The sequence below is a fragment of the Heptranchias perlo genome, unplaced genomic scaffold (genome assembly GCF_035084215.1).
Source record: "Heptranchias perlo isolate sHepPer1 unplaced genomic scaffold, sHepPer1.hap1 HAP1_SCAFFOLD_54, whole genome shotgun sequence".
Classification (NCBI taxonomy): Eukaryota; Metazoa; Chordata; class Chondrichthyes; order Hexanchiformes; family Hexanchidae; genus Heptranchias; species Heptranchias perlo.
Window position 1 is genome coordinate 4,077,308 of NW_027139559.1, and position 26,125 is coordinate 4,103,432.

At 43.7% G+C, this 26,125-nt stretch overlaps 2 protein-coding genes across 2 annotated transcripts; both read right to left on the minus strand.

The window, feature by feature from the left end:
• Positions 1-6,773: 6,773 nt before the first annotated feature.
• On the minus strand, positions 6,774-7,667 carry LOC137315150 (probable G-protein coupled receptor 139). Its single transcript, XM_067980044.1, has one exon. The coding sequence runs from the start codon at positions 7,593-7,595 to the stop codon at positions 6,774-6,776; it is 822 nt and encodes a 273-aa protein (XP_067836145.1). The 5' UTR covers positions 7,596-7,667.
• Positions 7,668-12,480: 4,813 nt separating this feature from the next.
• On the minus strand, positions 12,481-16,213 carry LOC137315184 (uncharacterized). The gene is given in 5 exon segments (XM_067980063.1): positions 12,481-12,631; positions 12,965-13,050; positions 13,156-13,591; positions 13,593-13,765; positions 15,071-16,213. Coding segments are annotated over 5 exon segments (1,989 nt in total).
• Between the last annotated feature and the right edge of the window lie 9,912 nt (positions 16,214-26,125).

Genomic DNA, 26,125 nt, shown 5'->3' on the forward strand with positions numbered 1-26,125 from the left:
ATGACGATCCGGATTCTTTCCCCTCAGTCTGGTTCAGTAATAACTGAAGTCGAATACATTTTAAAGTTCAACACATCTTTAATAGCAGGGTTCTTAGTCTGCAGCATTGATTTGGACTCCTGATAGAGTCCCTCTATGCTGGCAGAGCAAGAACAAAAACATACAGAAATCCACACGTTTTTATACAATCAATAGGGGTTGGAACATACTTAACGAGGGTCAACACCAATCATAAGCCGGGCATAGGTTGCCATGCGAGGTTACATTATTTCCGACCAATCATAAATCGTCCATGTGCTGATCATGCTGCTGTTAGACATCAAAGGGGATAACTTCCTCACTTTCCAACTTGGAAGGTTCTTCCCTGTTCCTTCTGTTCCTTATCTCCCAACCTGGAATGTCTTTCAACTTTGGCTAAGCTCGTTACCTATATTGATCTGCCATAAACATGGAGACATTCTGACCAGTCCTTGACTCACATCAAAGACCTATCATTGATAAGACAATGCAGGCCTGCTGACTAAGCAAACATATGGCCCAGCAGGAGGGCCAGGCCACTTGTATCAATCTCAGTTACTAACTAATTAACCCTTTCTAACCATTTTGCATTCTGCTTCTTTGCCACGTAGGCATTTTAATATTTTACCGAAAACTGACCACGTAGGGATTCTCAAGATGAGGAGGAATCTCTTCACTTAAATGGTTTTGAGCGTTTGGAATTCTCTACCCGAGAGGGTGTGGATGCTGAGTCATTGAATATATTCAACGCTGAGATCGATAGATTTTTGGACTCTGGGAGAATCAAGGGATATGGGGATCTGGCGGGAAAACGGAGATCAGGAAAAAGATCAGCCATGATCATAGTGGATAGTGGAGAGGGCTCGAAGGGCCGTCTGACCTACTCCTGCTCCTATTTCTTATCTTCTTATGTTCCGAAGCTTTGTATCAAATGTAAGCGAGATTGTTTAATGCAAAGCCGCAGAACGAATTCTGGTTGTTTTTAGATCCTGTTCTCCGCAGGAAAAGGATTAAAATTAAAAAGAGACATTTAATATTTTGAGATAACGCGCTACAGACCAGGCAGGAAACTGAGACGGGAAACAAAAATAACATCAACAACTTGCATTTACATAGCGCCGTTAACCTAGTAAAACGTCTCAAGGCTCAGTGAGTGTCGAATCCAACAGCGTAACCTTTCGCCGTAACAACCAGCGGGCAGGTAGCAGAGGCTGAGGCTGATCTGTTTCATGTGGGAGCAGAACACAATATTCCTGCTGTGTATATTAATTATCCTGCAGAATATTAAATAATGTTCTCAACATCTTACATTCCTGATAGGAACTTGGAAGGGGAAGAAGTTGTCGTGGGCCATGTTGGGAGCAATGACATCGGGAAGATCAGGGAGGAGGTCCTGCCAAGGGAATATCAGAAGTTCGGAATGAAATGAAAAGAAGAGAACCTCAGGGTGGTAATCTCGGGATTGCTACCCGAGCAACATAATAATTGGCACAGGGATAGGCAGATCAGGAAGGTGAATGCGTGGCTGAAAGACTGCTGTGTGAAGGAGGGGTTCCATTTCATGTGACACTGTCATCAGTACTGGGACAGGTTGGAGCTGCACCGCTAGGACGGGCTCCACCAGAACCGGAATGGGACCAGTGTCCTCGCGGAAAGGATGAATAGGTCTTTGAATAGGACCTTGTAAAATGGGGAGGGATCTCTTCAAAATAACATAAGTCTGAAGATAAAAGAAATAGGATATGAGAGTAATGATCAGACCAAGGTAAGAAACGAGCGTAACATAAACTGTCAGGGAACAAATACAGGTATAGAATATACGTACTAAATGACTGTTAAAAATTAAGGGAGGTGTAACAAATATTAAAAATGTATTAAATTGCCTGTACAGCATCGCGTAGAGCATCCAAAACAAAACAGAGGAACTGGAGGCAATAATTCGGAGCGAGGAGCCAGATGGTTTCGGGGTAACTGAAACATGGTTACATAAAGAACAGGACTGGCAGTTCAATATTGCAGGATATGACGTATTTAGAAACGATAGGGTAGGAAGGGGTAGCTGTAATAATTAGAGACAATTTAATGGCAAGAGAACAAAAGGGACATTATTAATATTAGGATAGAAACAGAATCCATGTGGATTGAGACAACGAATATGAAGTGATGAACCACGGTAATAGAGGTACACTGCAGACCAGCTAATAATGGAAGGCAAGTTGAGGAAGAAATATGTCCGCAACTCTATGAAATGAGTTAAAAACAACGAATAATAATCATGGGACATTTCAACTACCCCCAAATAAACTGACAGGAAGAGGTAGGGAAAGGGGAAAGGGAGATGTTGTTTTTACAGTGTGTGCAGGACTCCTTTCTTACTCAGTATGTGAGAAGCCCAACAAGAGAGGAATCACTGCTGTATCTCGGAATTGGAAAAGAACCGGATCATTGGGGAACATGTAGGCAATAGCGATCAGATCATTATAAGATTTAAAATAATGATTGAGAATGGCATAAATAAGACAAAGACCAAATTAATAGATAGGAAAAAAGGTAATTTTGAGGGGATGAGAATGGAACTGGTCAAGATAAACTGGAAAAAATGTAGAAACACGAAGAGTGAGAACAGCAGTCGGAAATATTTAAAATGGTGATCAGTAGAGAGAAGGAGAAATATATCCCTCTCAAAAACAAACGCAACTAGCCAATAATGAAACACCATGGATGAATAAGGAGCTGAGGGTAAAAATGAAACGAACGAAAACGACATCTTCTAAGTATGTAGACAATAAAGGAGAAGATGACAAAAGGGAATGAGAAGAGATTAGGAAAAATGTCAAATAATAATTCGGAAAGCAAAGAGGAACTACGAAATTAAAGTAACAAGGAATGTTAAAAACAATAATTAAAGTATTCTACAAACACATAAATAACAAAATATAAACCAGGATAAGGGTAGGGCCACTAAGGAATGCACAAGATAAGCTCACAGATAATGGCAGCTAAATGGCAGAAATATTGTTTCGTTAATTTGCCTCAGTATTTAGCAGGGAGACTGATAAGGTGGGTATGATATCAAATGAAAGACCATGAATGAATAGAGAGCGAATGGTAAAATTGAAACTAAAGAGAACGGATCTAAAGATATCGAAGATAGAAGGGGTGGAGATAATTGATAAACTAATCAAACTTAGAGAGGATACAACCATCAGTCCAGATGGATTACATCCATGAATGTTAAAAGATATTAGGGAAGAGATAGCAGAGGCACTATTGCATATATCTAAAAATTCATTAGAATAGGTAATAGTGCCGGAGGACTGACGGGCAGGTAATGTTTTTCCTGTATTTAAAAAGTGAGATAGAACAAGTCCAGGGAGCTATAGACCAGTTAGCTTACCGTCTGTGGTAGGAAAGCTAATGGAATCTGTACTCAAAGATGTAACAGAAAAGAAACATCTGGAAAAAGTAAATATAATAAAAATAAATCAGCAGAGATTTCAGAAAGGAAATTCATGCTTGACAAAACTTATTGAATTCTTTGAAGAAGTAACAGAAATATTAGAAAAGGGTAATACAGTAGATGTAATATATTTCGATTTTGAAAAGGCCTTCGATAAGTTACCACCTTGCAGACTCATGAGTAAGGTCAGTGCAAGTGTAGTCGAGGTACAGGTAGCAGAATGGATAGCAAGCTGGCTACAAAACCGTAAACAGAGAGTAGGGATTAAGGGTAGCTACTTCAAGCAGCGAAGGGTGGGAAGAGGTATTCAACAGGGATCGGTGCTGGGATCACTGTTGTTCACAATTTACATTAACGATTTGGACTCAGGAATTTCAAAATTTGGGGAATTCACAAATCTGGGAGGTGCAGTTAATAGAAAGGCATAATGTGTCAACATGAACGAAGACATTAATAAACTTACAGAATGGGTGTGTAATTGGCAAATTAATTTTAATATAGATAAGTGTGAGGTGATGCATTTTGGGAGGTAGATTAAGGAGGTCACATATTGCTTGGATAATAAGAGTCTAAATGGAGCACTGGAGCAATAGGTTCTAGGGGAACAGATACAAAATTACTAAAAGTAATGACGCAGGTTAATAGGGCGATAAAAAAGGCAAACCAAACATGGGTTTTATTTCGAGAGGGATAGAATTGTAAAGGAGAGCAGTTATGTTAAATTTGTATGTAACCTTGGTTCGACCACACTTGGAGTACTGTGCACAGTTCCGGCCTAAATATTATTAAATGGAGAGTAGGCAAAAAAGTTTCAAGAATGATCCCAGGACTGAGGTTATATAATTATCAGGAAAGGCTAAACGGGCTGGGGCTCTTTCCTCTAGTAAAGAGAAGGCTGAGAGCGAACGTGACAGAGATCTTGAAGAAAATTAACGAATTTGGTCGGGTGGACGTGGAGAAAATGTTTCCATTTGTGGTGGAGTCCAAAACTAGAAGTTATCAATGTAAGATCGTCACTAATAAATCCAATAGGGAATTCAGGAGTAACTTCTTTACCCAAAGAGTAATAAGAATGTGGAACGCGCTACCTCAAGGAGTAATTGAGGCAAATAGCATAGATGCATTTAAGGGGAAGCTCGACAAGCACAGTCGGAGGAAAGGAACAGAAGGTTGTGCTGATAGGGTCAGAAAAAGTAGGCGGGAACAGTTTTGTGTGGAGCATAAATGCCGAAAGGCCTGTTTCTCTGCTGGACACTCGATGTGACTCGATATAAGTATTGGAGATGTTTAGAATATTGCAATGATTGCTGAGATTTTTTCCCAATTTTATTAATTCCCTGCAAATTTAAAATAACTAAACCCGCGATACATTCTCTGCCGAGATTGTATACATAATACAGGGCATGTGTCGAGTAGAAAGCAAGAAACCCGCCATTTAATTTATTAAAGGGCGAGAGTACATATATTCGCACTGAGCGCCAGATCTGTATCGCAGCTGTTAACCACAAGTAAGGGACCCCGTCCGCCTTTAGATTTAACATAAAAAGAAAATCAGAAGCCACTCGGCCCGTGCGGATTGGACAGTAAATTCTGTTCACTCCATCAGCTCTGTGCTGTTCTAAGTGTGGAGTTTAATGTGACTAATTTGTCTTTTATTTTATTCCTTCACTCTCTATTTTCTGGGTGGAGTGTGAAAGAGGTTCGGTTTGGTGGCTACACATTAAATGAATGATCTGAACATTGTTTATTCTGATTGTAGATTTCTCGGAGACTCAGCGGGAGTTCAGTTGTTAGTTTTCTGATAATTCGGAAGCTGAAGAGGCAACTTACCAAATGAAGAGAGAAGACAATAAATGAACAACATCAACAAAGTGAAAGGAAGAAAGAGATGGAATCTGAGTGTTTAATCACTGCTCCGGGTTTAAGATCATTTGCAGACAACTGTTTATAATTGATCGCGTGGCGTAATGGATAAGGCGTCTGATATTGGTTCGTGTGCTTGATGTCAATCAGAAGATTGCAAGTTCGAGTTCTACTGCTGTTGTTTTATAAACTGGGTGAAAACGTGTCTTTCCTTGCCTGGAACTGTTTCACACCCGACCATTTCTAACAGCCCCTGACCTGATGCAACGAAAATACATTAACAAATCGACACAAAAACACACAGCAATTACATTTATTGAACGACACAGCCCGCCCCCAATCGCTTCACAGACAATTAATTATATCTTAACTATCATAGAAGGTACAGCAAAGGAAGAGGTCATTTGGCCCATCGTACCGATGGCGCCTCTTTGAAAGAGCGATCCAATTAATCCCATTCTATTCCCCTGTTCTTTTCCCAGAGCTCTGCAAATGTTCAGTGACGGAGTTGATCAATTGTCTCTCTGATGCAATCAGTCAGCGCGTTGGGCCATTAATTAAAAATGTTGTTGGTGATTCGAGCCCCTCCAAGGACGGGTGTTTCGAGTTTATTTATAACGTTCACAGTCTGACAATTTCACCTTTTCAATGTGCCTTTTGGCTGCACCGTTGTGCTGAGTACAGGTTAAGTTGCGGCACCTCCCGCAACAAAAGTCCCGGGAAACATCTGCCTCCCGCCCATAAACACTCTTGTCACCGGCACCGAGACATCCGGGATCTCCTCTTCCTCTCGCCCCTTAAACACACTGGTCACCGGCGCCCACAGTCCCGGGACGTCCTCCACCTCCCGCCCCATTAACACATTGATCACCGTCACTAACAGACCCGAGATCTCATCTGCTTCCCGCCCCATTTACACAATGGTCACCGGCATCGACATACCCGGAATCTCCTCTACCTCCCTGCGATTAACACACTGTTCACCGTCAGCAACAATCTCGCGATCTCCTCTACCTCCCGCCACATTCAAACACTGGTCACCGGCACCTACAGATCCGGGACCTCTTCTACCTCCCGCCCATTAACACACTATTCTCTGGCACCTGCAGTCTTCCTATCTCCCCAACCTGCGGCTCTTTGAACACACTGTTCACCGGCACCTTGCATTGTTGTTTATTTTATTGCCTTTTAATTATTTCAATATTGTCAAACATTTGGTTCAATTTCTAGCCAAATATTATTTTACAACTTGAGATACAAACTTTGACAAACGCTGCAATATGAGTTCATAAATACCCTCAGGTTATAAAGGGTTCAGTGTTTTCAGAATAAACACATCCTGTTTTGTGGAATCACGGTCTGGTGGGGAGAGAATCAGACACCGTATGACACATAAATGATTCAGTTCATCGAAAATCTTCATATCTTCTCATTATTTGATGAATTTAACAATTTGAATGAAGGGATATTTCACCACATTGTTCAACTGCTTTCTGAATTTAGACTGTGTCACCGCATAAATACAAGCGTTTGTGCAGCAACTCAGGAGCTGGAGAATGAATCCCAGTTCTTGTACAAACACAGGTAGAAATATAGATCGAAAACCCAAAAACCACATCCTGTGCCATATAGTAAACACCATAAACACCACCCATAACAGTATAAAGTTCCCTGATATAACAAACAGTAAAATTATGGATTTCCTTCGGCTCTCCATCTCTGGGTCAATGGGACTCTCCCCACTGCTGTGACTCCGGAGTCTCCTGCGGGCTCGGCTGGCAAATAAAATGTGCCTGACGGTGAAAGCATTGAGCAGCAGAACCAGAACAAATGGGACACCAGGGGTGAGAATATTATGAATAAATTCAATTGCTCCCCACACCGGGGAAGTTAGAACATTGTCTGTTATATCGCAAAACCAGGGGGAATTACGCGGGGTATATAGACCAGTGAACATAAAGTACCAGGAGATGTTCTTTAAACAGCTCAGCACAGTCACTGTTCCGAGAACCACAGCCGCCGTTTTCTCGGTGCAATATTTAATTTTCAGCTTCTGACAACAAATGGCCACAAATCGATCAAAGGTGAAAGTGACGGTGAACCAGATAGAACAGTCTGTGGCTGCGAAAAGCAGGACGGCGTTGATATTACACACGGGAATGAAGAACCTGAAATCAAACTGTGCAGGATAAACAATTGGAATGTGTCTGAGTATCAGATCGATGATAACGACCAGTAGATCCGCCGCTGCCATGGCCACCAGGTAGTGAGTAACACATTTGGAGAGACCGCATGTTCCCCGAGACAGGATCACAATCGTCACTAAATTAACTGTAAGGAAGGGAAATGAAGAGGGAAAATATAGATCAGACTGGGGTGCCCAGTGTATATTAATACCGTCTCTAAGTCCACTGTAAATATTAGTAGCGTCTCTGGTTTCGCTGTAAATGTTTGTACCGTCTCTCGCTCCACTGTAAATATTAATACAGTCTCTGGATTCACATTAAAAAGTAATACGGTCTCTGGAACCCCTCTAAATATTAGTACTCTCTCCAGATCCCCTGTAAACATTGGTACCGTCTGTGTAACGCCTGTAAATATTAGAACCGTCCCTGCTCCGCCTGGAAGTATTAATACCGTCTCCGGAACTTCTGAAAGTATTAGAACTGTCTGGTTCCCCTTTAAATATTAGAACCGTCCCTGCTCCGCCTGGAAGTATTTGTACCGTCTCTGGAACTTCTGAAAGTATTAGAACTGTCTGGTTCCCCTTTAAATATTAGAACAGTCTCTGGATCCCTGATATATATTTGTAACATCGCTGCAAAGCACATAAATATTAATATCGACTCTGGGTCCTCCTGCAAATATTAGTACTTTCTCTGGTTCCCCTTTCAATATTAGTACCGTCCCTGCATCCTCTATAAATATTGGTAACATCCCTTTATCCCTTGTAATTATTAGTGCTGTCCCTGGTTACGCCAATAAATATTAGTCCCGTTTCTGCATCCCATCTAACTATTAGTACCTGCTTTGCATCTCTTGTAAATATTCGTACCGTCCCTGTAGCCCTGTAAATATACGTACCATCTCTAGATCCCTGGTAAATATTAGTACCTAATCTGGATTATCTATAAATAGTAGAACCGTCTCTGGTTCTCCTGCAAATATTCGTACCATCGCTTGATCGCACTGTAGACATTAGAACCATCTTTGGATCCCTATAAATATTCGGACTATCTCTGGAAACCACTGTGAATATTAATGCTCTCTCTGAAATCGCTATAAATATTGGCATAGTCTCTGGTTCCCCAGTAAATATTCGTACCATCTCTGGACCCCTGTAAATATTAGCACAGTCTCTGCATCCTCTGTAAATATTAGAACCGTCTCTGGATCACCTGTAAATATTAGTAACTTCTCTGCATTGCATTGTAACTATTAGTGCCGTCTCCGGATCCCTTGGAAATATTAGCGACTTCACTGGATTCCACTGAAAATATTAGTACCTTCTCTTGATTCCCCTGTAAGTATTAGTAATTCGCTGCAACCCAATGTAAGTATTAATGCCGTCTCTGGATAACACTGTAAATATTAATACTTTCTCCGGATCCCCGGTAAATAGTAGCACCGATTCTGGATCTTCCTGTAAATATTAGTACCGACTGTGCATCCCCTGTAAATATTAAAACCATCTCTGGATCGACTTTTAAATATAAGTATAAACGCAATGTAAGGTCTTCTACAAGTATGGAAAAGCGAAGAGAGGAGCAAAAGTAAACGTTCGTATATTAGAGGCTGTATCTGTCTTCACAGTAGAAGACAATAAAAGCATATAAGAAATAAAGGGAACTAAGGGGCTCATGAGAATGAGGAACTTAAAAGAATTAATATCAGTGGAGAAAAAGTACACGAGAAACTAATGGGACTAAAAGCAGATAAAGCCCCTAGACCTGATGGCCTATATCCTCGTGTTCTAAAAGAGGTGGCTGCAGACATAATGTATGCATTGATTATGACCTTCCAAAATGCCCTACATTGTCAAACGGTCCCAACGGATTGGACGGTAACAAATGTAACCCCGCTGTTCAAGAAAGGGGTGAGAGAGAAAACAGTTAACTTCGGGTCAATTAGCCTGATATCAGTCGTCGGAAAAATGCTGGAATCCATTGGTAAGGAAAAGGTAACATGGCACTGAGGACATCATAATGTGATAAGGCAGAGTCAACGTGGTTTTATGAGAGGGCAATCGTTTTTGACAAAGTTATTCGAGTTTTTTTGAGAATGTAACGAGAAGCGGAGACACATGGGATTTTCAAAAGGCGTTGGAATAGGTGCCACATGAAAGGTTGTTACGCAAGGTAAGGGTTCATGGGGTTGGGGGCAACATATTAACATGGATTGAGTTATGGATAACGGACAGAAAACAGGGAGTAGGAATAAACGTCCCATTTTCAGGTTGACAGGCTGCAACTAATGGGGTACTAAAAGGATCGGTGCTTGGGCCTCGGCTATTTGCACAATATGTTCATGACTTCAAGGATGGGACCTAGTGTAATATGTCCAAGTTTGCTGACGATACAAAGCGAGGTGGGAAAGTAAGCTGTGAGAAGGACACAAAGATTCTGCAAAGGGATATAGACAGGTTAAGTGAGCGGGCAAGAAAGTGGCAGATGAATTATAATGTGGGGACATGTGAGGTTATCCATTTTGCTGGGAAGAATAGAACAACAGGATATTGTTAAATGGTGAGAAACTAGTAAATGTTGGTGTTCAGAGAGATGTGAGTGTCCCTGTACAAGAAACACAAAAAGTTAGCATGGAGGTACAGCAAACAATTGGAAAGCAAATAGCATGTTGGCCTTTATTGCAAGGGGGTTGGAGTACAAGTAAGGAAGTCTTACTACAATTGCACAGAGCTTTGATGAGATTGCACCTGGAGTACTGCGTACAGTTCTCGTCTCAATATCTAAGGAAGGACAGACTTGGAGGCGGTGCAACGTAGGTTCACTCGATTAATTCCGGGGATGAGATGGCTGTCGTATGAGGAGAGTGACGAGACCGGATTCTTTACTCTTAGTCTGGTTCAGCAAAAACTGAAAGCGAATACACTTGAAAGTTTGAACACAATTGATTAGCTGCAGCTGACCCTATCTATAGAATTGATTTCAACTCTTGACAGAGTCTGGTCAATCTCATAGAACAGGCAATTTACACAGTCAAAGTTCACACAATTATACATTTTCAGAGTGGGGAGGGACATGAGTAGCAAGGGGTTAAAACCAATCATAAGCTGAGTCTGGGCAAGCCATACTAACTGACATAATGACCGACCACTCACAGGTGATACCTGTTCATACGTAGGTCACAGGAAAGGGAGTCTCACTTGTCTCAGGCCTGGGATGTTTTTCGACCTTGTCCGAAATAAGGATCCATTCATCAGGTAGCTGCAAAACAACACTCCCTACACCTGCTTACCCCAGAATTCAGCTTATCATATCGCTTTGCTTGATTCATAATAAAGCATACATTTTCATACAGGAAATTAATAACATAAACGAATGATCAAGGATAAACTCATTTGAAAAGCTCATTGTTCTAATTCTAGCCAGCAAAATGGGCCACTTAGATTAACCCTTGGTTTACCATACTGCCATTTTGTTATGGAGGCATCTTATTGAGCTACTGAAAGCTTACTACATATGCATTTCATTGGAGGGGCACCTCGTAGGTATTCTCATTCCCCCCTTTTATCATATATGATAACTAATCTTTGCTCAATCAACAGTTCTGATTGGTCAAGGCTCTATACTCGGATTTGGTTGATGGCTATCTTGCAGACAATTTTGATGCTAAGAACGGTTATGGCGAAAATGAGTATTGCTGCAATTAGGATAACCAATCCATGCACTAGATACGCTCCCCATGAGGTACCGAAAAGCCAGTCTAACCAACCCTCCCTTGGGGTTTGGCGTAATTTCTTTACTTCGTCCCGTATGTGCTTAGCCAGATTAGTTATATTTTCTGAGTTATCTGGTATGCAGGTGCAGCACTCTGATCCAATCAGCGCACATGTTCCCCCTTTTTCGGCCAACAGATAGTCCAGAGCCATGCGATTTTGCAAGGCCACTGTACGCATGGCTATCATTTCGGCGTTAATGTCCTGCAGTGCGTCTGCTGTTTCATTAGCTACCTGTTCTAAGACGGAAGCGATAAGCCGAATTTCCTTGATTGTCCTGCCCACCCCATACCCAGGGAACAAAATAGCGAAGTATCGTTCTGTCTCTGTGATTTCCCTTTTGGGTCGGTAATGGCGATGATCTGCTAGGGAGGGCAAGTGATGGATGTATGGTACCACATATCCCAAATAGCAGGACCCAGTCCATTTCTGAGGCAACCATGGGTATGCCTTATGGCCGCATATGAAATACGTACCATTGTAGGCTGTCAGATTGGAGGGCAATTCCGTGAATGGGGGCACCCCGTCTGGTCCCAGAGGTTGTTCCCCCCCACCCCCGGAGTCTGTGCTGCAATACTGACCCATTTCCGCAGCCGGTCCATTGGATGGTACTGGGGCTGGCATACATTGTCACATTGATGTATTGAGTACAACTGCTCCATCCCATTACGAGTCCACCCGTGGTGTTTTTAGAGAGGCATATGACCCCCTGAGGCCTTGACGTGTTGGTGAGCATCAGGAATGGGGGCTTATAGGTACGATTGTAATTGGGTTGGTACCACCCCTTAAATTTGATCCCACACTTGGTGTGGTTGGTGTATTTTCTCCATTGCTCCCCCACTGGAACTGGCACTGTTAAATCGTATGCTCGTACATAGCCATTGTCTCTAATGCCGTTCCCGTCAGTTTCATTCCGATTTATCACCCATTCTGCCATTTCTGGGGAAGTTAGGGGAATCGGCCTTAGAGGGATACCTCCCTTGGAATGGGTAGGGATATGGGAGCACACCCAGCAGGAGGACATGTTTAAGCTTGGGCATAGAGATGAGACATACAGAGAAAAGTATTTAAATACAGTCCCCTAGATACCCGAGTCACAGAGCGCCTGATCCCTCCTTTGGAGCATGGATCTGGGGCTGGGAATTCACTTTCGTTTCGGTGGCAAACAAAATCAAATTTGCATTTAGTCCGGTAACATGGTAAGTGACTGTTCCTTTGTTGTGCTCCCAATATCAGCGTGCGGTAGGGCTGCCGCAAGAGCCCGGTAGAGGCGTCCACCTGGGTGACGTTCCATATTCCGAATCCATCTGGGTCGTTGCATCGAAGTACGTCTCCTGAGCATAGGTGGTATATGTGTTCAGGCTGGTCGCGCTGACAGGTATCCTGTTTGTTCACTCCCAGGGTCAAGCAGAGTGGAATAGAGGAGATCCGTAGTAAGGCTTTCATGGCTGGTCACGGCACCTGTATAGGAACGATTTCTTGAAAGAAAAGAGAAGTTAGCATTTTAAATTTAAAACGTGGGACTGATAGTTTTACAATGGTGGAGGTGAACCCAAGCACTCTTCCCCTCCACTTTCACAGCGGTAGGGGTGGTGAGTAAGACTTGATAGGGCCCCTCCCAACGAGGTTCCAGTCCTTTCCTTGTCCAATTCCTGATTAACACGTACATTCCAGGTTCGATTTTAGATGGACTGGCTATAGGAGGAAGTTCGATGTAGGCAGTTCGTAACCGAGAGTGAAGGCTTCTCAATGCCTGAGTTAATGACAAAACATAGTTAGTCATTTCTGTCGTCATGTGGTGAAAATGGACAGTCTTCGGAACGTTTTGATTCCACGGGGTCTTGAGGGGTCGACCGTATATAATTTCAGCAGGACTTAACCGCATTGCCCCAGCCGGGGTAGTACGTATCTGAAATAAGGCTATAGGAAGAAGTTTGAGCCAAGTAGTACCAGTCTCAGCCTGCAGCTTGGCCAGTTTATCTTTCAAAGTCTGGTTAGCACGCTCAACCAACCCAGCGGCCTGTGGCCTGTAGGCACAATGTAGCTGTTGTTTGATGCCCATCTGGGTGAAGAATTCCTTATTCACCTGGCCTACAAAATGAGGGCCGTTATCTGAACTCAATTGATTTGGGATTCCGTATCTAGGAATGATCTCTTTCATCAGAACTTTTACAACAGTGGAGGCTTTATTATCCGTTGTCGGATAGGCCTCTATCCATTTACTAATTACATCAACAATAACTAGAACATATTTATAACCCTGACATCTTTGCAGCTCAATGTAGTCCATTTGGAGGGTTGTGTTTCTGACAAATAAGGCAACGACTGCTGATGCCCTGGGCTAGGGCTTGCAACCTAGGATGCCACCAAGTGGCCAGCAGTGTATCGCTAGCAGCTTTGGCCCCACAATGAGTTGCAAAATGTACACATTCAATAACCCATACTGCTAATTCATCCGACATACAAGTCTGCCCCGCAGGGGTAAGCCACAATTTAGATACACAGTCATAAGTACAACCAAGTTGTTCCCACAATTTCTTGTCACAGCCAGGAGCGTCCTCCTGTAATTTAATGACGTCTTGGATGGTTGGCATTGGTTTTTCAGAGGAAGACTTGCTCTTGTTTGAGCTTTTAGTCTGACTCATCATTCTAGGGACAACCACCCTCTGTGTCTGGGACGCTTCCTTTGCTTCCCGATCAGCATATCTATTCCCTATATCTACTGAGGTCTGTCCTGTCGTGTGGGCGGAGCATTTCATAACCGAGATCTGTCTTGGTAGCATAAGGGCTTGTAATAAATCTGAGACTAACTTCTGATGGGAAATCTGCGTACCTGCAGAAGTCAGAAATCCCCTGTTTTTCCATAACTGTCCAAAATCGTGAACTACCCCGAAAGCGTATCTCGAATCTGTATAGATGTTCACTCTCAAGTTTTTTCCTAAAATGCAGGCTCTTATTAATGCAAACAGTTCCGCTTATTGGGCAGAATATGGAAATTCAAAAGCAGCAGATTCAATAGTTTCACGGTATTGATTCACGATTGCATATCCCGAAAGTTTCTCCCCAAAAGGAACCAATAGAGGCACTCCCGTCTACATACATCGTTAGGTCTGGATCCTTTATTGGGACATCAGACAGATCGTCTCTGACAGAGGTGTCTTCCTTAATTAAAGATAAACAATCGTGTCCTGGGTCAGTTTGTTCAAAGGGTGGTTCTGTGAGAAAACATGCTGGGTTGATGGTAGTACAATGTTTAAATTGCAGCTTAGGATTATTCAGCAGATATATCTCATACTTATTTTGTCGGGCCATGGTAAGATGTTGAGTCTGCAGCTGTCCTAATAATGCAGTCGCCGAGTGTGAACTGTATACAGTGATGTCCTGTTGTAAAGTCAGATGAGCAGCCGACTGCAGGCTGTTGTAAATGGCCGTTAAAATCTGAGTACAAACTGGATGTCCCAGTGCTACCGGGTCTAACTTCGAAGAGTAGTACGCTACCGGTCTATGCTTGTCTCCATGTTTTTGAGTCAGAACAGCAGTCGAGCAATCAGTGAGGATAGTACAGTACAACTAAAGGGTCTGTCGTACAGGGTTCTCCCCAATGCGGGTGCTTGTGACAAAGCTGCCTTTAATCTCTTGAATGCCTCTAAAGCTTCGGAATCTAGTTGAAATTCGCCCTCTTTGTTGGTATATGGCGTTAATAATTTAGTGTCCAAGGCAATATTAGGGATCCACTGTCTGCAATAGTTTACCATTCCCATCCACTGCCGTACCTCCTTTGCAGTGCGAGGTACAGGGAATTGACAGATTGGTTCAATCCTGCTTCTTTCTAAGCCTCGCTCAGTTGCTGATAGCAAGACGCCAAGAAACTTAACCCTCTGTTGGGCCACCAGTACTTTCGACTGGGATAGTATGTACCCTAGCGAGGATAAGTGATTTAGCAGTTGGGCAGTGTCTTCCCGGTTACTCTGCTCATCAGGGCTGGCTATCAACAGATCGTCCACATACTGGACTAGTGCAGACCCTTGTTTTAAAGTCAATGTCTGTAATTGCTCCTGTAGGCATCTAGAAAACAACGTTGGGGAGTTAACGAAGCCTTGTGGCAGTCGGGTCCACGTATATTGCTGTCCCTTGTAAGTGAAGGCAAAAAGATACTGGCTAGATGGGTCAAGCGGCAAGGCGAAAAAGGCATGTTGGAGATCAACTACTGCAAAGATTTTAGCTGCTGCCGGGACTTGAGCCAGAATATGGGCCGGATTGGGGACAAGTGCGTGTAGCGATTGTACAATAGCATTAATAGATCGTAAGTCCTGTACTAATCTGTACTGGTCTGGTTTCCCTGGCTTCGGAACTGCAAGAATGGGCGTGTTACACGGGGACTGACATTTAATCAAAATCCCTTGCTTTAACAACCCAGCGATCAGTTTGTCAATGCTTGGTATTGCCTGTTGCTTTAGTGGATATTGTCGAATAGAGGGTAATGCAACATTGTCCTGCAGGACCACATGAATAGGAGTCATCTTAACGCATCCTACCTGTGTGGGGTCCTCTGCCCACACTTGCGGATTGACATATTCTGGTTTTTCTTTGCCCACATGGTGGTGCAATTGTGCCCTGTTAATCTTTGGTGTCTGATAAAACAGAATAGTCCGGCCATTTGACAGGATCTGCTTCTGCCGGTTATTTGGATCAGCTTGTTCGACTGCCCGATTTACCATGGGTCCTAGATTCCTCGCATGGTGCGGGTAATTCACCTCCCGGGTGATATGTGGGGCTCCTTTTATTTCAAAGTATCCTGGATCCCATCCCATTGTTTTTGCAGCACGTCGAGCGATGTAACCTATAATAGGTGCTTCCTTCCATAACTCTGAGGGGATCTCAACATACTCTGCTCTCCCTTCTGGTCCTGTAACCATAGCTCGACGGATAACTTCCCATTCCGTTCCTACATAGCTTCGGTAAAAGTCCTCCAATTCCTTATTCTTCCCACTCATATCGTAAGCCAAGGTTACATGAAGGGGACCCTCATCCTTAAAATCTAGAGACCACCATTGTGGGGTGATAGAAACATAACGCTGCCTTTTGGGGGCCCATGGTTTCACAGTCAGTCCTTTGTCCCCGCACTCAATGCTCAGGCGAAATGTACAGAGCAAGTCTCTAGCCATGAGGTTACAGTCTCGTCCATTTGTGATTATAAATTGGTGTTTTATTGAATCATTTTGCAAAATATACTTCCACTGGTATAGATATCGGGTATTGGTTCACTTGTCCCTCGAAATCAGACAGACTCTGTCTTTGCCCGGACTCAGGGAGATTGAGCTCCGATCGGACAGATGACATAGTTGCTCCGGTGTCTACTAAGAATGTATGTGGGTTTCCTTCGATCATTAATGACAGAACGGGCTCCTGTTCTGACAAGATCCCGTTCACCACAAGGTTAGCTAGTCAATACTGGGGGAAGGGATTATTTTGGGAAAAGTCCGTATATCTTCCTCGTCCTTGACTTCCTTGCCAACCTCCTCTTCGCTGCCCCTGCATCTGTTCCCCTCTTTGTTGTCTACGGGAGGGACATTCCTTGCTCCAGTGGCCCCGCTGACCACAATTGAAACAGCCATCTGACCCTGTCTGTCTCCCTCCTCCTCTTCTCCGTTCAGAATTACGTCTCGGGGGAACATAGGGTGGGCCATAATTAGGGGCGGTTGGTCCGTTAGGATGTGTAACATATCCATTCCCTTCCCTGTCCACCCATCCTGGGACAGAAGATTGAGGCTCCATCTGATATCCTGTTATGAGTTTTGGCTCTTCCTTTTTCATCACATACTCAGTCTTGACCCTAACTTGGGCTTGACTTTCCTGGTGCTTATTATTCGTCCAGTAGTATTTTACTGCCCTATTCATCTGGGTGGGAGTATTCTCTGACCAGTTCATATTATTAGTCTTAATTGCTTGAGCAACCTGACTCGGTAGGCAGTTCAATAGCATAGCGCAGTACTGTGGTGAGTTCTTTTTGTCACGGTATGCTACATCCCCTGACTGATTCTCGTATATTTCAGAGAATCTTTCCAAATATTCTTCTGCTCCCTCTCCCTTTTTAGGCTTGGTGTCTAAGATCTTGGTTATGTCAACTGTTTTTTGTAGAATAGCACTAAGGGCAGCAAAAAGACACTGCTGGCGGTGTTCATCATTTGCTACCTGTTCCACCAGTGCGGCATGATTCTGATAGGTGAACTTTGCTAGGAATTTAGTATGTGCAGCAGGGGTTAAAACTTGCTGTATTAGCGACCATAAGTCCCTTGATTCGGCTTTATAGACGGAAATGGTAGTCCGAAGAAAGTCCACGAATGACGTAGGTGCTTGTTTTCTATCCGGTATCCCGGTTCGAATGGCCATTATTTCGTGGGGTCTCCATGGACAGTACACATTTATCGTTTGGGGGTTGTCAGCGTCTCCGGCGTTAGCCGCGACATAGGCGGGATTCGGCACCTGTCTCATTGGTAACTGACGAGGGGTCGGTTCATATCTAACTTGTGTCTCAGTATTACGTCTTGAGTCCAGTGATATCAAGTCGTCAACCGGCTCTCTAGTGTCTGTGTCTCTCAGTCCCTGACTGTCCAGTCTCAGCTGCTGTCCGGAACTAGGTGGGTTGGCTGAGGGTTTAAAAGTTGGAGCCAATATGCCCTTAGTTTGACTTCTGGTACGGGAGGAGACTGGGGAAACAATTTGAGGCGTTATGACAGCGGTTTGAACAACCGGTCTCGGAGCTGCTGAGGGATAGAGGCTACTGTATGCAGGAGGAGCACTCGGACCCTGGGGAGTTACATGGGACCTGAAGTTCCATTCATCTAATTCATCGTCTTCCCCGGTCAAAGCCATGCCAACCATTGGATGACGTAATCCACTCCTATCAAGTGTTTCAGACTCGACCGAAGTCTTTTCAGACTCCCGTTCTGCATGAGCACATTCTTTTTCGAGGAGTTCAGCAGACTTAACTATTCCTCCTTCAGTGAGTCCTATTCCTAACTTTAACGCGTTATCTTGCCAGCTGGCTAATACTGACGCTCCACTCAATTCCTGACAGTGCTGTTTCCATAAAGCAATTAACCCTTTGGCTGGTTTACCTCCGTTATTTTTCCAAATTAGTGCCTCAGCCTTAGTGACGGCATCTAGGTTTTTACTGCCCCCCAATGGCCATTCCCCATTGCCCAGTCTTTTATTCAGCCCCCCTGACAACTGTCTTAATTGTTTTACCTTGTCTGGATATTTTACACACAAAATTTGTAAGGGACTTCCCGGTTCCGTAGTGACATCCAAACAATTACCCATCTTATCCTGTTTTGTTACCCTTAGTCGATCAGTTAACACAACTGTATTGGTCGCTACCCAGTCAAGTCAACTAGTTAACGCTACCGTATGTCGCCACCCAGTTACTTACTGGATTTAATGATGGTCCTGACTGCTTGTGCCTCACAATCCTCAGTGCCCTTTGTGCCTACACCCACTTCAGGGTCCTGACCTTCGCCTGGAGGATCTCCTCTCTTAACAGCCAGTCTAAGGCGGGGTGTGTGACAGGCACTTCCTTCTGTAGTCGATCAGCACAAGCAATCAGTTCCTGTTTGTATCCAATGCCCAAGGATTCAAAGTACTGGTTTATACCCAATCACCAGAGACTTGAAACCTAACCCTTAGTGATATTGATCACTGACCCACCGTGTTCAAAGGTCCTGTTTATATCCAATCACCAGGAACTCGAACCGAGTGATATTTTGATCACTAACGCACCGTATTCGCACTTCCTGTTTATTTTCAATGACCAGGAACGCGAACTTGGACTCAGTGATGTTTGTTGATCACTGACCTACCGCTTCAGAGTTGCGGTTTATACTCAATTACCCGGAACTCAAAGCCTGACCTAGTGGTGTGTTGATTACCACTCCCTCAGTACGCCGACTGAACCTAAGTGATATTAATCACTAACCGATATCCGTCTATTCGCCAGACTAAGTACTAGGCTGAATCTCGTAAGGACGCCACGCAAGAGTGAGCGATGGGACGATTCGTCGTCAGACGTGACAGATTTAGGAAAGCCGGAGTGGTAAAGAAGTGTTTACTCACCCGGGGCGCCCTCTCCTTCGTCCGTGTCCAAGACAATTCGTCTCTTACGCCGCGAACTCTCGGCGATCGACCGGTGAGATCCCGGACCTGAGCCCCCAAATGGCGATACCGGATTCTTTACTCTTGGTCTGGTTCAGCAAAAACTGAAAGCGAATGCACTTGAAAGTTTTAACACAATTTATTAGCTGCAGCTGACCCTATCTATAGAATTGATTTCAACTCTTGACAGAGTCTGGTCAATCTCATAGAACAGGCAAATTACACAGTCAAATTTCACACAATTATACATTTTCAGAGTGGGGAGGGACATGAGTAGCAAGGGGTTAAAACCAATCATAAGCTGAGTCTGGGCAAGCCATACTAACTGACATAATGACCGACCACTCACAGGTGATACCTGTTCATACGTAGGTCACAGGAAAGGGAGTCTCACTTATCTCAGGCCTGGGATGTTTTTCGACCTTGTCCGAAATAAGGATCCATTCATTAGGTAGCTGCAAAACAACACTCCCTACACCTGCTTATCCAAGAATTCAGCTTATCATATCGCTTTGCTTGATTCATAATAAAGCATACATTTTCATACAGGAAATTAATAACATAAACGAATGATCAAGGATAAACTCATTTGAAAAGCTCATTGTTCTAATTCTAGCTAGCAAAATGGGCCACTTATATTAACCCTTGGTTTACCATACTGCCATTTTGTTATGGAGGCATCTTATTGAGCTACTGAAAGCTTACTACATATGCATTTCATTGGAGGGGCACCTCGTAGGTATTCTCACCCACGTAACTGAACTCCCTCATCCCTGGACCTATACCAGTAAATCTCCTCTGCATCCTCTCCAAGGCCTTCCTAATGTGTAGTGCCCAAGAATTGGACACAATGCTCCAGCCGAGGCCTAACCCAGCGATTTATAAAGTGTTGCCTAACATTGTTTTATAACTATATCCAGTTCACTGTGGAGGATCCAACAAAAAGCCAAAGCCAGAAGGTGAGCAGCAAGAAAGTCTCCTTTTCATTGTGCCCTCTCCGTGAATCCAATACTGACAGTGTTTGAAATGTAGAGACAACTTCTGTGAGGAACGTTCAGCGGAAGTCCAGCTCTCTCTGCTGGATGAGGACAGACTGAAGCCTGGGATCGCCTCTCTTGGTTTCGAAGGATTATAGGAACAGGAGTAGGCCTTTAACCCCCTCTAGCCTTTGCCGCCATTTAATGAAATCATGGCTGTTCGGTGACCTAACTCCATATACTCGCCTTAGCCCCATATCACTTAATAACTTTGGTTAACAAAAATCTATCAATCTCAGATTTAAAATCAACAATTGAACAATCATCAACTGCCGTTTGTTGAAGAGAGTTCCATACTTATACCACCCTTTGCGTGTACAAGTGTTTCCTGACTTCACTCCTGAAAGTCCTGGCTCTAATTTGTAGGCTCTGTCCCCTCGTCCCAGAATCCCCAACCAGCGGAAATAGTTTTTCTCTATCTATCCTATCAGTTACCCTTAACATCTTGAAAATTTCGATCAAATCACCCCGTAATTTTCTAAATTCCAAGGAATACAACCCTGGTTTGTATAATCTCTACTCATAATTTAACCCTTCGAGTCCAGTTATCATTCTAGTAAATCTACGCTGCACTCCCTCCTGCCGAAGGTGCGGTGTCCAGCACTGAAGACAGATCTCCAGCTGTAGTCTAACCAGCGCTTTGTGTAGCTGTATCGTAACTTGTACCCCCTGTATTCTAGTCCTCTAGAATCAAGGCTGGCATTCCATTCGGCTTTTTGATTATTTTCTGGACCTGCCCATGACATTTTAATGATCCATGTACTTGGACCCCTAAGTCTGGTTGGAGTTCCACTGGTTCCAGCTTTCCACCATATAGAAAGTACTTTGATCTATAATTTTAGGTCCAAAATGGATGACCTCACAGCAACTTACATTGTGATCCATTTGCCACAGTTTTGCCCATTTACTTAATTTATTAATATTTCTCTGTAATTCTATGCTTCTATCTACACTTTTAAAATGCTGTCTATCATTATGTCATCGACAAATTTGCCTATGTGGCTCCCTACCCCGACATCTAAGTCGTTAATAAACACAGTGAATATTTGTGGTCCGAGCTCAGATCCCTGTGGGACACCACCATTCATATCCTGCCAATGTGAGTACCTGGCCATTATCCCAAGTATATGAAGTAGAGAGAATCCGGAGATATTCCCGTGAGAGACTGTTGAACAAGTTCAGAGGAAAGATCACACGCAGTCTTCAGGCAACAGAAGGAAATAACTTGCGTTTATCTCGCGCCTTTCAGGGCCTCGGGAAGTCCCAAAGCGCTTCACAGCCAATGAAAATAGTCACTGTTCTAATGTTGGAAACGTGGGAGCCAAAAAGTCAAATAAACAGCAATGGGAGAATGATCAGATGATCTTTTTTTCGTGATTTTAGATGTGGGATAAATGTTCGCCAGCACGCGGCAAAGAACTCCCCTACTCTTCTTCCAACAGTGGCCGTGGGATCATTTACATCCACCTGAGAGGGCAGAGGGGGCCTCAGTTTAACGTCTCATCCGAAAGACGGCACCGACGACAGTGCAGCACCCCCTCGGCATTGGCGACCTAGATTGTGGGCTTAATCATCTGGAGTGGAGAACGAATCCACGACCCACTCAGATGCAATGGAGCGACCAACTGAGCTCGTTGAAAGAGCAGGATATAATTGGAGGGAGTGAGGAATAAATGTCCATTTAAGAACATCCATTGTCTCCTTACTCCCATTGAACTGGTCAGTGTCCCGTTACCTTGAACATGGGCATATAAAGAATAAGAAACACTGGAACAAGTGTTTTCAAATGAGGTGATAGATATTGATTGCCACAAGCTGGTTTAAATGATGGATATCGTGTATGAAAATAGCTGCTTTCGATCACAAGAATGTCACTTCAAATAAGTAAAACCTGCTTTAATTAATACATGGTTTTAAATGATTCATCCACTGCTTGAAGTTATATTTGTTCTCTGAAATTTTAGATAAGCGATTTTAATGTATAGACATTTTGCACTAAATTACACATAGATAAGTCAGGTAAATGCGTGGCTGGAACAATGGTGCAGGAGGGATGGCTTCAGGTTCCTGGGTCATTGAGATCAGTTCTGGGGCAGGAGAGATCTGTACAAGCTGGACGGTTTGCGCCTCGATAGAGCTGGAACAAATTTCCTTGCGTGGAGTTTAACTGGTGCTGTCGGGGAGGGTTTTAAATAATTTGGCAGTGGGTGGGCACCAGAACGAAACATTGGCGTGGAGTAACAAGGTGCACAGAGGACTGGGAGAGACAAATTTCAGTAGAGTAAAGAGTAGTACAGAAATAGGAGGAATCAAGCAGTGAGCCAAAGTGATGAGGCAGCCTACGATGTTTTTGGAGTGCGTGTGCGTAATTACTGGTAGCGTGGAAAATAAGGTTGGTGAACTCCATGCACAAGTCGCCTCATGTACTATAATATAGTGGTAATCGCAGAAACCTGGCTCAAGGAAGGGTAGGATTAGGTACTTAATATTCTGGGCTACACACTATTCTGGAAATATAGGGAAGGAAAGAAAGGATGGGGTCGGTGGCAGTTTTGATCGAATAAAGTATTTTAGCACTGGAAAGGGTTGATGTAGTGCGGGTTCAACAAAATAATCTGTTTGTTCAGAATTAAGGGACAAAAGAGGAGCTATGTCACTAATGGGTATATATTACAGGCCACCAAATAGTGGGAAGGAGATAGAGGAGCAAATGGGCAGGCTAATAACTTAAAGATGCAAGAATTATAGAGTGGTGATAATGCGGTTCTTGAATTATCCCAAATATAGACTGGGACAGTAACAGTGTAAAGGGCAAACAGGGGAGGAATTCCTGAAATGTATACAATTTCTTGATCAGTGTGTTTCCAGCCGAATGAGGAAGGAAGCAGTCCTGGACCTAGTTCTGCGGAATGAAGTAGGCAGGTGGAGCATGTATCATTGGGGGTGCATCTGGCGAACAATGATCACAATATTATTAGGTTTACAATCGTTATTCAATAGGACATGGAACAACCAAACATAAAAATACTTAAGTGGAGGATGGCTAATTTCATTCAGTTGAAAAGAGACCTTGTCTTATAGAATTTTATAATGGTTTCAGCAGAGGACGGGTCATTTGGCCAATCTAACCCGTACCTGCACTAATAAGCGGAGGCTCGTTAGTTCCATTCCCCCGCTCTTTCCCTGTGGTCATAAATATTTTCCATTTAAGTATTTATCCAATTCCTTTTTGAAAATCCTTCGTGAATTCGAACCATGAATTGGGAGGCAAAGCAGCAATTGAACAATGGGAGGCCTTGAACGATGAGCGAGTTCAGGTACAGAGTTGACACATTCCCACGGGGGAAAGGAAGGACATCGAAAGCGAGAGCTCTCTGGAAGACTAAAGATGTGGAGATTAAAATGAAACAGATAAAGGAGGTTTATGACACTTGTACGGTTCATAACACAGCAGAGAACCAAACGAAATCTGAAAAGTAGAATAAGTGGAGCAAAGAGAGAATGTGATAATAGATTAGTGGCAATATTAAAAAGGTATACAAATGTATTTTATGAACATATTAATAGTGAAAGGATAGGTAATCGAAGGGTGGGGCCGATTAGAGACAAAAATGAGATCTTCCTGTGTGGGCAGAAGGTATGTCTGAGGTACTAAATGAATTCTTCGCATCGGTCTTCACTCGATAAGAGGACGCTGCCAATGTAGCAGTGAAGCAGGAGGTAGGAATGATAATGCACAGGCTAAAATAGATAAAGAGGAGGTATTTAAAAGGTTGGCAGTACTCAAAGTAGAACAGTCACCCGGTCCAGATGGAATGCATCCCAATTTACTGATGGAAGTAAGGGTAGAAATTGCGGAGGCTCTGGCGACAATATTCAAATCCTCCTTCGATATGGGGCCGGTGCCAGAGGAATGGAGAATTGCAAATGTTACACGCCTGTTCAAAAAAATTGAATACAATAACCCTGGAAAGCATTAATTGGCACTTGGAAAAGTCAGCACTGATTCGTTAAAGGTGTTCAAAGTCATGAAAGTTTTTGACCGAATAAATAAGCGGAAATTGTTTCCAGTGACAGACGGATTTGAAACCAGAGAATACAGATTTAAATTAATTGACAAAAGAAACAGAGGCGACATGAGGAAACTTTTTTTAAGCAGAGAGTTGTTATGGCATGGAATGCTTTGGCTGAACGATTGGTGGGAGCAGATTCAATCCAATATTTCTCAAGGAAATTGGAAAATAATTGATGGGGAAAAATACAGTGCTATGGGGAAAGACCAGCGGAATGGGACTAATTGGATAGAACTTTCAAAGAGCCGGCACAGGTAGGATGGGCTGAATGGCTTCCTTCTGTGCTGTGACATAAAATGATACTACTTTGATACGCAGCGAGTTGTAATGATCTGGAATGCGCTGCCTGAAAGGATGGTGGACACAGATTCAATAATAACTTTCAAAAGATAATTGGATAAATACTTAAAAGGAAAAAAAAATCGGGGCAATGGGGAAAGAGCAGTGAATGGGACGAATTGGATCGCTCTTTCAAAGAGCCGGCACAGGCACGATGGGCCGAATGGCCTCCTCCTGTGATTTAACTACTCTGATAATATGACACGATGAAGGTGCCAGTGACCATTGCGTTAATTACGCGAGGGGTAGAGGATATCCCGGGACTGTAGGTTGCGGTGACCAGTGTGTTCGTGGGGCGGGAGGTAGGGGAGATCCCGGGACTGTAGGTGCCGGTGACCAGTGTGTGAATGGGGCGGGAGGTAGAGGAGATCCCGGGACTGTCGGTGCCGGTGACCAGTGTGTTAATGGGGCGGGAGGTAGGGGAGATCCCGGGACTGCAGGTGTCGGTGATCAGTGTGCTCGTGGGGCGGGAGGTAGAGGAGGTCGCGGGACTACAGGTGCCGTTAAGCAGTGTGTTAATGGGGCTGGAGGTCGAGGAGTTCCCGAGACTGTGGGTACCGGTGACCAATGTGAAGATCTGAAGACTTTCGAAGAACAGAGTCAGTCCTGTGTCAAAGAGAGTCTGATCCTCTCTCCATCAGGCCGCGGTGCTGCAAATCTGTGTATCCAGCAATCAATGAAACATTTATAACCTGATGCTGTCTATGAACTCAATTTACAGCGTTTGTGAATGTTTACATCTCATGCAGTTATAAGTTGTAAAATAATATGAGGCTACTAATTGCACCAAATGTTTGATCATATTGGAGAAAGTACAAGGAAATAAAATAAACAGGGAAATAAAATAAATGAAGTGCCGGTGACCAGTGTGTTCAGGGGGCGGGAGGTGAAGGGGATCCCGGGACTGTAGATGCCGGTTACCAGTGTGTTAATGGGGCGGGAGGTAAATGGGATCCCGGGACTGTAGGTGCCGGTGACCAGTGTGTGAATGGGGGGGGGGAGGTAGAGGAGATCCCGGGACTGTCGGTGCCGGTGACCAGTGTGTGAATGGGGCGGGAGGTAGAGGAGATCCCGGGACTGTAGGTGCCGGTGACCAGAGTGTGAATGGGGCGGGAGCTATAGCAGGTCCAAGGTTTGTAGGCGCCGGATGGTTCCTGGGAATGTAAGTGTTTACCGGGTGCCCCTGAGAATGTGTTTACCAGATGGGACCTGGAAACTGAACTGTTTA

Coding starts and splice junctions, on each gene's coding strand:
- LOC137315150 (XM_067980044.1), bottom strand. CDS start 7,595: ATGGCAGCGGCGGATCTACTGGTCGTTATCATCGATCTGATACTCAGA.